This window comes from Chiloscyllium plagiosum, chromosome 40 (assembly GCF_004010195.1).
Source record: "Chiloscyllium plagiosum isolate BGI_BamShark_2017 chromosome 40, ASM401019v2, whole genome shotgun sequence".
In the NCBI taxonomy this organism is placed as follows: Eukaryota; Metazoa; Chordata; class Chondrichthyes; order Orectolobiformes; family Hemiscylliidae; genus Chiloscyllium; species Chiloscyllium plagiosum.
In genome coordinates, this window is record NC_057749.1 from 16,124,271 (window position 1) to 16,136,999 (window position 12,729).

The 12,729-nt window shown below is 41.1% G+C and overlaps 1 protein-coding gene and 1 long non-coding RNA gene across 5 annotated transcripts in view; one reads left to right on the forward strand and one right to left on the reverse strand.

Moving 5' to 3' along the window:
- Positions 1-1,149: 1,149 nt before the first annotated feature.
- The window catches only part of LOC122542561 (creatine kinase U-type, mitochondrial-like), a 22,840-nt gene continuing 11,260 nt past the window's right edge, over positions 1,150-12,729 (forward strand). The window contains exons 1-3 of one of the 3 annotated variants that reach the window (XM_043680448.1): positions 1,150-1,263; positions 7,335-7,489; positions 9,112-9,298. In XM_043680448.1, coding sequence (XP_043536383.1) covers positions 7,347-7,489; positions 9,112-9,298 — 330 coding nt within the window. In that variant the 5' untranslated portion in view covers positions 1,150-1,263; positions 7,335-7,346. Of the gene's footprint in view, positions 1,264-7,227; positions 7,490-9,111; positions 9,299-12,729 lie in introns of those variants that run through there. The other 2 variants (XM_043680447.1, XM_043680449.1) reach the window with 2 other exon arrangements.
- LOC122542562 overlaps positions 10,924-12,729 on the reverse strand; it is a 17,004-nt gene continuing 15,198 nt past the window's right edge. For both annotated transcript variants that reach the window (XR_006309815.1, XR_006309816.1), the window contains exon 3: positions 10,924-11,037. This is a non-coding gene — a long non-coding RNA (uncharacterized LOC122542562). The remainder of the gene's footprint in view (positions 11,038-12,729) is intronic.

Below are 12,729 nucleotides of genomic sequence, written 5' to 3' on the forward strand. Positions count from 1 at the left end.
AAGCCCACAATCAGCCATGATCACATTGAATGGCAGAGCAAGCTCAATGGGCTGAATGGTCTACTGCTGCCTCTCTGTCATGTGTTATTACAGTGGTTTTATCTAAATACTATTACATTTGTTAACTTTTTAAATATGGTTAAACATCTTTGAACATTTCATAAACTTTGAAAATTATAAACTTTGAAATTTATCTTAAAACATATTTTAAAATTTCAGAATGGTGAGATACATTAACAAATTCTGAATGTTCGGTGACTGCCCCAAGAAAAGCGTGGTTACAAACAGTTTTGGTCATATGTGGTAGTGTTTGTAATTCAAAAGATTAAACTATTACTGAAAATGTCTCTTCCAGAAATTGACACACCCCTAGCCAAGCCTGTAACATTTCTATCTTGATGTGGGTGCCAACATGTCCAAGCATATCTTCTACTCTGAAAAACAGCCAATTACCACCCAATCAGTCTACTCTCGATCGTCAGTAAAGTGACGGAAGGTGTCATCAATAGTGCGATCAAGCTAGAACCACTCCTCTCCTGACCCTCTTGCAACCTTGGTTCATATATGGACAAAAGAGCTGAATAGCATAAGTACACTGAAACTGTGCTATACAGAAGAGGTTTCTTCCCTGTACCCAACTCTTCACAAATGTAGAATAAGGATATGAAAAAACTTGGGTTTATAATCCTGATTACAGCTCACTAACATAAAATATTTTCAGAGAAGAAAGTAGTGGAAAACACAAATATTTTGTTTCGTTTTAATACATTTTATTAACTTCAGTACTGTATTTCAGAAAATATCTTTAAAAATATTTAATTTTAACCCAGTTTGCAACAAATTTGCAGCAGGGAATCTCAGGATTTTAGTTGTTGACAACGTTTTTGTAAATTCCAGTCAAAATGTATAATTAATTTGACGGACACAAAGAGTAATCTAACATGACCATTCTTATCGCTGGTTTCTCATGGATAATGCAAACCACATGGGCTGTCCCCCTGCTGTTATTGGCCAAACTAATATTTACAAAAAAAAGCAAAATGAATCTGTCCAAAATGCCACATTACAGGTTTAGCCACTCTCTAATTTGCATCTTTCAAATCATGCTATATTCTGTTGGCAAACACTATTAAGTCCACTAGTTGACTCTTACATTTTGTGCTAATTGTTTTTCTGTTTAATCTATCTGTACAAGACTTTTGACGAGCCTTTGACTGAAGCAGAACTTTTGATCTCAGCTTCTTTTAGCCTGGCTGGATAAAGGTAAGATTCATCCTGCTCATCGCTCGAGCACTCTTGGATAGTGAATATAAATAATGTTGGATCTTTATCTCCTGTTTCTTTGGTGTCTAAGTTAATTTTGGTGATCCTTTTCGATTTAAATAGAGGAAAGAATATGGAGAAGTTCGGCTCCTGTGTACCTCAATTTTATCTACTCATTAGATTTAAGCTGAGATGCTGGTTTAACTGGTTAACTAATTTGTCATGTTTTACTGCTGAGCTATTGTGTAAAAACAATGACTGCAGATGCTGGAAACCAGATTCTGGATTAGAGTGGTGCTGGAAAAACACAGCAGTTCAGGCAGCATCCGCAGGAGAATCGACGTTTCGGGCAAAAGCCCTTCATCAGGAGTACAGGCAGAGTGCCTGAAGGGTGGAGAGATATTATGCATAACATTTCCAGACAATGTTGCCTTTATCTCAAGAATGGAATAAGTTTTAAGAATAGAACAAGAATTTTTGATACAAGAAATCTAACTCCCCTTGCCTACGTTTCACCATATTTCCTAATTCAGACATGTTGGTTAGCACTGCTGTCTCACAGATCTGGTTCAATTCCAGCCTCGGGCGACAGTGTGGAGTTTGCACATTCTCCCCATGCCTGCGTGAGTTTCCACCAGGCGGTGCGGTTTCCTCCCACGGTCTAAATGTGTGCGGGTAGGTGAATTGGACATGTTAAATTGCCCATAGTGTTCAGGGACGTGTAGGTTAGGGGCGTTAGTCAGGAGAAATGTAGAGTGTGAGGGTAGGGGAATGGATCTGGCTGGCATACCTTTCGGAGGGTCGGTGTGTAAAAATGTGCTGTTGGAAAAGCGCAGCAGGTCAGGCAGCATCAAAGGAGCAGGAGAATCGACGTTTCGGGCATAAGCCCTTCTTCAGGAAGCCCTTCTTCAGGCTTATGCCCGAAACGTCGATTCTCCTGTTCCTTTGATGCTGCCTGACCTGCTGCGCTTTTCCAGCAACACATTTTTAAGCTCTGATCTCCGGCATCTTCAGTCCTCACTTTCTCCTAGGAAGGTCGGTGTGGACTTGTTGGGCTGAATGGCCTGCTTCCACACTGTAGGGATTCTATAATATATTTGGAATAGTTTGCTCATATAAATACAGGATACTTATGTTAACATACGGGGAAGTAACTCAAAATACAACTTTAAGAAACAATGCTGTTAATACATTCCAGATTTGGGAATTTGATGAGTGAAGGATTTCAGTGGATGATGGAAGAGGTGCTATTCTGGTTACTAAAAAAGACCAGTTCAAACCAGTATTTTTTCATCATGGCCAATTCAAATCTTTGGAATTTGTGATGGCATATGTTACGACAAACCATGAACCCATCTGTTAATTAAACCAAACAACCAGAAAAGCTCACCTCGACACGTAATCTGTTAAAGTATGAGTGACAGAGAACTCCTAAATTCCACCATTTAAAGAAAGTAATATCACAAACCTTCACAAACCTTGCATAGTAATATCACTTTATTACTTAACTCTAAATGTGAACATTAAACAACAACTATTCACAACTCTAAACCCCCTTTCTCTTAACTGCTTGTTATTTGCCTCCAACTCTGTAACAATATACTGTTCCAATAAAAACCCACGTTAAAATTACATCAACCTAATTTCAAAACCAGACAGCAGCTGTCATCTCTGGTGTCTTTCTCCTTTCAGCTGAAGGTCTCTCTGAGTCATCTTGTGTCTTTTATTGTAAAGATGCTTCATATGAAAAGGGTACCTTTGATAGAGTGTTTTGGATGACGGTCATTCTCTATCTAACTTTCAAAGTTCCTGCTCTTTTTTATACCCCAAACATTGGATCATCTCATTGGTTCGAGATTGGCTCAAACAGTAAATTCAAACTCGATTAGGTTTTAGAATGCTGGGGCATAATTTAAAATGATTGGTTAAATTCAAATTGTTGTCAAAAAAGTAACCAACTCAGGTATCTATTTCACAGCCAAATGTTATATGTTTTCAATTTTCTAGTACACTCTGAGGCTGCTAACTAGTCATATGACTAGTAAGCTTGTAAGCTGTCAGTGCAAAACAGCATTCACTCTCTTAAAGCTATAATACACACCTTCAACTTCATAACACATAAGCATGGGACTTGTGTAAATGCGCAGGACACTGTTAATAAGAATACTCTTTGGCAATCAGTTGTCTCAGAGACAATATTTTATGTCTTCGTGGTCAATTCTAGAGTTCAGCAGAATTGCAGAGTCCCCTCTCAGGTACAAACCTGGGCAAAACTAATGGTGATCCTGGGCTTCCCAAATATCCGGTTCCCCTCTTGACTTCCTTCATTGGATCCAAAGGAATGTAGAACACTAAATTTGGGGAATTTGGTGAGTAGAGGAATTTTCATGGTTGATCTGATTTTTTCTATTGAGCTTATTAAATTAATTTTAGACTTTATGTACAGTTGCATTCACAATGTTAGTCTGTAAACAATTTGCCAACTACTGGCAGCTGGCCTCTGTTATAACTAGGTAGCAAGTTTGAACTGGGAGGAGGCAATGGCCCAGAGGCATTGACACCAGACATATAAACCTTGAGAGAGAACCAGGTTATGTTCTGGAGAAAAACTGAAAGAACTGTGGATGCTGTAAATCAGAAACAAAACTAGAAATTACTGGAAAAGCTCAGCAGGTCTGGCAGCATCTGAAAAGAGAAATTATAGTTAGTGTTTCAGGTCCAGTGACCCATCTCCCTACAGTATGGAAACAGGCCCTTCAGCCCAACAAGTCCACACCGACCCTCCGAAGAGTAACCCACCCAGACCCATTTTCCCTTTGACTAATGCACCTAATCCTGTGGGCAATTTAACATGGCCAATTCACTGACCTGCACATCTTTGGAATTTGGGAGGAAACCGGAGCACCCGGAGGAAACCCACGCAGACACTGGGAGAATGCGTAAATGATAGGTGGGGATACAGCTCATAGAGAGAGAAGAGCAGGTTGACAGACAAAAGGGTGGATAACAACCAGGCTACGAGAGTGAATAGCTATTAACGGGAACTGTTAGTGGCTAAAATTGGATTATGTGTAACAACAGACAATGTGATATCAAAGCCCGGTGTGTGAGTGTTGGGGGAAGGACATGGGAGAACTCAAGTCTTAAAATTATTGAACTCGATATTTTATCCAGAAGGATGCATGGTTTCCAAGGAGACAGAGGATGGTAGGAGACAGAGGGTGGTGGTGGAGGGTTGTTTTTCGGACTGGAGGCCTGTGACCAGTGGTGTTCCACAAGGATTGGTACTGAGTCCACTTTTGTTTGTCATTTATATAAACAATTTGGATGAGAATATAGGAGGCATGGTTAGTAAGTTTACGGATGACACCAAAATTGGTGGTGTAGTGGACAGTGAAGAAGGTTATCTAAGAGTACAAAGAGATCTTCATCAATTGGATCAATGCGCTAAATAATGGCAGATGGAGTTTAATTTGGAAAAAAGCAAGGTATTGTATTTTGGTAAAGCAAACAAGGGCAGGACTTTTACAGTTAATGGTTGGGCCCTGGGTAGTGTTGTAGAAGGGAGGACCTACGGTTCAGGTACATAATTCCTTGAAATTTGCATAACAGGTCGTAGGGTGGTTAAAAAGGTGTTTAGCACGCTTGCCTTCGTTGCTCGGATCTTTGAATATATGAGTTGGGATGTCATGTTGAATAGGATGTTGGCAAGATGTCTTCTGGAGCATGCAGTTCTGGTCACCCTGCTATAGAAAGGAGATGATTAAATTGGAGACAGTTCAGAAAAGATTTACCAGGATGTTGCTGGGAATAGAGGGTTTGATTTATAAAAACAGGCTGGGATTTTTTCACTGGAATATAAGAGGTTGAGGGATGACCTTATAAAAGTCTTGAAAATCATGAGGGGCATAGATAAGGTGAATGTGGGTTAAAAAAAAGTGTGGTGTTGGAAAAACACAGCCGGTCAGGCAGCATCCAAGGTGCAGGAGGACTGATGTTTTTAGCATATGTTCTTCATCAATTGGGAGGATGCAGGGGGTGCCAAGGGGGCTGAGAGATAACTGGGAAGGGGAGTGGGGCTAGGGGGAATGTAGCTGGGAATGCGGTAAGTAGATGAAGATGGAGGGTGATGTTGATAGGTCGGAGTGGAGAGTGGAGTGGATAATTGGGAAGGAGGATGGACAGGTAGGACAGTCCAAGAGTGTGGTGCTGAGTTGGAGGGTTTGATCTGGGATGAGGTGAAGGGGAAGGGAGATGAGGAAGCTGGTGAAATTGATCCCGTATGGTTGGAGGGTCCAAAGGTGGAAGATGAGGCATTCTTCCTCTAGGCGTCGGGTGGCTAGGCAGTGGAGGAGGCCCAGGACTTGCATGTCCTTGGCGGAGTGGGAGGGTGAGTTAAGTGTTTGGCCATAGGGCGGTGGGGTTGTTTAGTGCATGTGTCCCAGAGATATTCTCTGAAACGTTCTGGAAGTTGGCATCCTGTCTCTCCAATGTAGAGGAGAAGACATCAAGAACAAGGGACACAGTAGATGATGTATGTGGAGGTACAGGAAAGTCTCTGTCAGATGTGGAAGGATCCTTTGGGGCCTTGGATGAAGGTGAGGGTGAAGGTGTGGACACAGGACACACACACTGTCCCCCTCTCTCTAGGAATAAGAGGGGGACAAGGAACACAGTAGATGATGTATGTGGAGGTACAGGAAAGTCTCTGTCAGATGTGGAAGGATCCTTTGGGGCCTTGGATGAAGGTGAGGGTGAAGGTGTGGACACAGGTTTTACACCTCTTACGACAGCAAGGGAAGGTCAGTGAGTATAGGGTGGGTTAGTGGGGGGGCAGGGGGGGTGCGGGCGTGGACCTAACAAGAGAGTCGCGGAGGGAATGGTCTCTGCGGAATACTGAAAGGGGTGGGGAGTGACATATATCTCTGGTGGTGGGGTCTGGACATAGGTGGCATAAATGGCGGAGGATGATGCACTGTATCCGGACGTTGGTGGGTTGGAAGGTGAGGACCAGGAGGGTTCTGTCCTTGTTGTGATTGGAGGGGTGGGGTTCAAGGGTGGAGGTGCGGGAAATGGAGGAGATCCTGCAATCTTTTCACATCCGACAGACATTTGGGATGTGGGTGGACCCTCCACATAGGCCACTGAGTGTCTCGAATCACTTCTGCCATTCAATAAGATCATGGCTGATCCTATTTCTTCTCAACCAGTCTGCAGTTTTTGACACAGTTGAGTGTATCATTCTCCTCCAAAGCCTCTCCACCATTGGCAAACTGTGGGGGGGAGGGAGGCGGTGGGGATTGCTCTCATCTCGATTCATTCTCATCTACTACATATAGAAAGAAAGTTCATTATGGCTTCTCTTCTGCTAAACCCTGACTTCTGAAGTCCTCATGGTTCCCCCTTCCAACTCTCCCAGCCACATTAATATCAGCATTTGGTCTGATTTCGGGTAACAGAAAAGTGATTGTAAAAATTTTCTACAGGATTTGAAAATGTTCCTGTCACATCCAGCACTCTTGAACAAATCTTGTGAATCCTTAATTCATCTGTTTTGTTCACTGGTATCGACCTGACTTGCAAATGTGCCTGACCCACAACCCTGATCCAAGAGACTGAAGGATCTATGTAACGTCTAACCAACATGGTGCTGAAACCAGGGCTCAGTCTGTGTGCCAAGGTCACTATTCATTACAACCTTTATTAAACTTTTAAAACCACTAAACATTCATTGCACAATCAAGTTTTGGAATGTATCTCCAGCAGTATTCAGCTTGCAAGTATTCCAATGCATGCCACATTCTAATTAAATTCTTATGAACTACTAATAACATACCAGTCTCAACACTATTTTATGCAAATTAGAAAAATGCAATTGAGAACTGATGAGGGTGAGCAGAAGCATAAGACGTCAGAGTGGCAAACAAAGGGACCTTTTGAAAAGATAAAATCAAGTAAGCAATATCTTTGAATAGTGGATGCCTTAGGACTCACAGCACTTCCCTGTCTTTGGAACTCACATCATTCACATCTTTCTACCTTCAGTCTTCTTGCTGCTGTTCTTCCTGCAGGTTGTTCTGAAAATGGCCAGCACTTCCTTTTTAACCAACAGGAGGACCATTGGCACCCTCATGTTACTGGGGGCTGGCTCTCTGGCCAATGGGTTCTTACTCACAAGGGATTATATGAAAGCAAGGGCAAAACAGAGGAAATTGTATCCTCCCAGGTAAGAAAAATATTTACATCTATATAGTTAAAAATCATACAACACCAGGTTATAGTCCAACAGGTTTAATTGGAAGCACACTAGCTTTCGGAGCGACGCTCCTTCATCAGGTGATCATGACTACATCTATATAGTTTTTTTTCGACAACTGAATGATTCAAAGCACTCTACACTAAATGAGGTATTTGGAAATATAGTCACTGTTGTGGTGTAGCGAACACAGCAGCATTAATCACACTCCAGTCAGCAAGGTGCTAAAGAGAAGGCAATTAGTTTTTGTTATGTTGATTCAGAGATAGGTATTTGCTCGGATACTCTGAAAAACTCACCTGTTCTTTGTCAAAATAGTGCCACAAAACGTTTATATCTAAGCTGACAGATATAGCCTTGGTTTAACATTGCATGAAGGTGATGCCTCTCCCACAGTGCAGTACCCCTCACTACTGCTCTGACAGTATCATCCTAGTTTTAAAAAATCACACAACACCAGGTTATAGTCCAGTAAGTTTATTTGGAAGCACTAGCTTTCAGAGCGCTGCTCCTTCATCAGGTGATTGTGGAGAATAAGATTGTAAGACACAGAATTTATAGCAAAAGTTTACAGTGTGATTTAACTGAAATTATATATTGAAAAAGACCCGGATTGTTTGTTAAGTCTCTCATCTTTTAGAATGACCATGTTGGTTTCAGTTCTTTCATATGTAAATCGCAAAACTTTTTTTACAAGTTATATTCTCAAGTGCACTTTAACAATTGGTGTCATGTCAGCCCAGATAAGGTATTGAAGGTGTTAACTCCTTGTGAGGCTGTCTGTGCCACAATGGTCAGACTGATTGTAATCTAAAAATCAGATTTACAGAATCTTACATGGATTCATGCAGTTTTTGAGCAAAGTAAAATGTAATTCTGCAAGTACAAATTCACCCCACAAACTTATATGTGTATGTGTCATGTGGGTGTGGAGGAGTGGGGGGTGGGGGTGGAGGTGGTTATGAGTGTCTGTGAGAGGGTGTATGTATGTGTGTGAGTATGAATGTAAAGGGGTTTAAGTCTGTGAAAGGATGTGTGTGTGAGTGTATGAGAGAGGGTGTGTGTGTATGTGTGTGTGTATATAGTGCAATGGAGGTCACCTATGGTGACCGTCTCCAAATCATCCTAGATTATGTGCTCAAATCCTAGAATCCATAATCCTGGGATTCAGGTGTAAGGACCAAGTTTAGGCCTATAGAACAAAAATGTGGGATTTTGGTCAGTGAAACTTTCTACAGCTACTGGCCAGTTCTCCAGGGAACAAAAAACTTTGAATTTCAGAATTACAGATTGAGCACACTGCCAGTTAACATGGAAATAAATATTTGAGATCATTAATAATAACATTTATTGCATTGCATGTTGTATTTTGACAATAGTAAAAAAATTACCCCCATTTTTAAAACCTACTTCTTTAACAAAGATATTTCCCACCCATCCTAACATCACCTTTGACTCATTGTCAAATCTTGCACTGATTACATTCCCATTAAGTCTCCTTTTGTATCACATTAAAGGTGCTATACATTAAAGGTGCTATAGAAATACAAATATTGTTGTGGGTGTATATTTATTCTACATTATGCTCTCAGTGCAGAATATCCTGATCTCCAAAAGCACAACAGCTACATGGCAACTTACCTGACCCCTGATTTATATGCCAAACTTCATGATAAATCTACATCCAGTGGCTGGACACTGGATCAGTGCATTCAGACTGGAGTGGACAATCCTGGAGAGTCCATAGGAATAATAGCAGGAGATGAAGAATCATATGCAGTAAGTATAACTGTACTGTGAATATGGCCACTGAAAATACACAGAAAATACTCACATAGTGCACAACAAAATCTGTCTATTCCAGGGGAGCATATTTGGATAAACTCAGCCTTGTGTTAGCCAGCCATGATTGCTTCACTTACCTTGTTGTTGTTTGCACTCTTCCTGAAAGCAAAGCTACCCTGAACTATGACCTCCACCTGGGTTTCTGAGGAAACATATGAATATCCAAAGTTGACAAATGGATCATCAAACCTATCCCACTCTTCACTGACCAGAACACAAGGCATTTCTTTTCTTCTGTGAGTCATTGGGTGGGCAACTGATCCACAGGAAATTAATTCATAACCAATGTGCATCAAAATCCTTTAGAAAATATAATTCAGTAGCACCAGAGAGGTGAAGGAGCACAAGCTGCATTAGGCTCTAGATGTAAAAGGGAATAAATTATTGCTGTAAATATCATAATACTGTAAGAGTAATGTATAAGAATAATGTTATAGAGTAATATAATATTACAATAGATTATCAGCAGGAGGTTAGACTGGATCAGGTGGACTTTGTGGAGAAAAACACTACAGCTGAATGGCTCACCTTTATTCTATAACTTCAGGAGCAGGAAAATGTGGATTGGACACAGCTATTTGAAGGGAAGTCCACATTTGAGATGTGGGAGGCTTTCAAAGATAGGTTAACGGTAGTGCAGGATAGGCATGTCCCATTGAAGGCAAAGGATAGGAAAGGCAAGATTCGTGAACCGTGGATGACAGGAGAAATTGTATGACTAGCCAAGAGAAAAAGGGAAGCGTACATAAGGTCTAGGCAGTTAAGAACAGAACGGGCCCTGGGGAATATCAGAAGAGTAGGACAAGTCTTAAACAAGGAATCAAGCAGGCTAAAAGAGGTCATGAAATAGCTTTAGCGAGCAGAATTAAGGGAAATCCCAAAGCATTTTATTCTTATATAAGAAGCAAGCGGGTAACTAGAGAAAGGATTGGTCCACTAAAAGATAATGAAGGAAGGCTGTGTGCCAAGGGTTGGTGATGATTCGCCATGGCAGATTCGCTGCCGATGATTAGCCACTGCCAGTTCTCCACCAGCGTTTCTCCACTGGGGTCGTTTGACCTCTGGAGACTATTTGCTACTGGAAATATATATATGTAGTGATTGTTTTCCCTCCCGCCTATTCTTTCATACTTCTCAGTCCCCTTTATTTATACAATTACATACTACGTATTGATAACAAAGAGATAAAATAAATATCATTTATTGGTTTATATATAAAATTGAGTTACAAACTTTAACCAGAAAAAGGAAATATATTTTAAAAATCTTTATAATGGCAGTAAAATCTCACATTAATATTAAACAGTGAAATTTCAGTTCATTTGATAGTTATGCACTATTCCTCTAAGATATTCCAAACAATCTCTTTCACCATATTCAAGAACAACGCAACGCAAACACTACCTTAACCAATATAATGACAATTTTATATAGTTTAGATATGCTTGTTCTCTAACATTTTAAACTTTGTAAAATTTTTAAAAATCTATTAACAAAAATAAATGGTTATTAAAACAAGTAAACGCTACCACCAATATTCAAAATATTGCGGTGGCGAATCGTCTTCAGTGGCCAATGGGCGGTGGCTAAGCGTCCTCGGTGAACAATGGGCAGTGGCTAATCGTCGGCGGCGAATCTGCTGTGGCGAATGGTGCCATCCCGGTGTGCCAAACCTGAGAGAGTGGGTGAGATTCTGAATGTTTACTTTGTATCAGTGTTACTGAGGAGAGGAACATGATGAATCTTGAGACTAGAGATAGAAGTTTGATTAGTCTGGATCACGTTGGCATAAGTAGGGAAGATGTGTTAGGTATGCTAGAGGATATTAAGGTGGACAAATCCTCAGGACCGGATGGGATCTATCCCAGGTTGCTGAGGGAGATGAGAGGGGAAATTGCTGGGGCCCTGACAGACATCTTTGTGGCATCCTTAAATACAGGTGAGGTGCCGGAGGACTGGAAGGTTGCTCATGTTGTCCTCCTGTACAAGAAGGGTAGTAGGGATATTCCAGGTAACTACAGACCATTGAGCCTGACGTCGGTGGTGGGGAATTGCTGGTGAGGGGACTGAGAGATAGGCTCTATTTATATTTAGAAAAGAATGAGCTTATCAGTGATAGGCAACATGGTTTTGTGCGGGGGAGTTCATGCCTTACCAACTTAATACAGTTCTTCGAGGAAGTGACCAAGTTGTTAGATGAAGGAAGGGCTGTTGATGTCATATACATGGACTTTAGTAAGGCGTTTGATAAGGTTCCCCATTGTAGACTAATGGAGAAAGTGAAGTCACATGGTGTGCAGGGTGTTCTAGCGAGGTGGATAAAGAACTGGTTGAGCAGCAGGAGATAGGGAGTAGTAGTTGAAAGGAGTTTCTCAAAATGGAGAAAGGTGACCAGTGGTGTTCCACAGGGGTCAGTGTTGGGGCCACTGTTGTTTGTAATATACATAAATGATCTAGAAGGGGACACTGTTGGTATGATCAGCAAGTTTGCAGATGACACAAAGATTGGTGTAGTAGCAGAAAGCATCAGGGACTGTCAGAGAATACAGGTGAATATAGACTGGAGAGTTGGGCGGAAAAGTGGCAGATGGCTTTCAATCCAGACAAATGTGAGGTGATGCATTTAGGCAAGTCTAATTATAGAGTGAATTATACAATGAATGGAAGAGCCTTGGGAAAAGTTGATGGGCAGAGAGATCTGGGAGTGCAGGTCCATTGTACCCTGAAGGTTGCTGCACAGGTGGATAGAGTGCTCAAGAAGACATATAGTATGCTTGCCTTCATTGGACGGGGTATTGAGTAAAAGAGCTCGCAAGTCATGTTAAAATTGTACAAGATGTTGGTTCAGCTGCATTCAGAATACTGTGTACAGTTCTGGTCGCCACATTACCAAAAGGATGTGGACGCTTTGGAGAGGATGCAGAGTAGGTTTACGAGGATATTGCCTGGTATGGAAGGTGCTAGCTATGAAGAGAGGTTGAGTAGATTAGGTTTATTTGCACTAGAAAAAAGGAGATTGAGGGGGGACCTGATTGAGGTTTACAAAATCATGAAGGGTATAAAGTTAAAAATCACACAACACCAGGTTATAGTCCAACAGGTTTAATTGGAAGCACTAGCTTTCGGAGCGTCACTCCTTCATCAGGTGATTGTGGAGGGCTCGATCGTAACACAGAATTTATAGCAAAAATTTGCAGTGTGATGTAACTGAAATTATACATTGAAGAATTGATTGTCTGTTAAGCCTTTCATCTGTTAGAATACAGTGACAGTTTCACTTATTTCATTTGTAAATCACAAAACCCTTTTTTTTAAAATTGCATTCTCGGGTTAGCTGTTAACAATGGTGATAACTAGACAATATG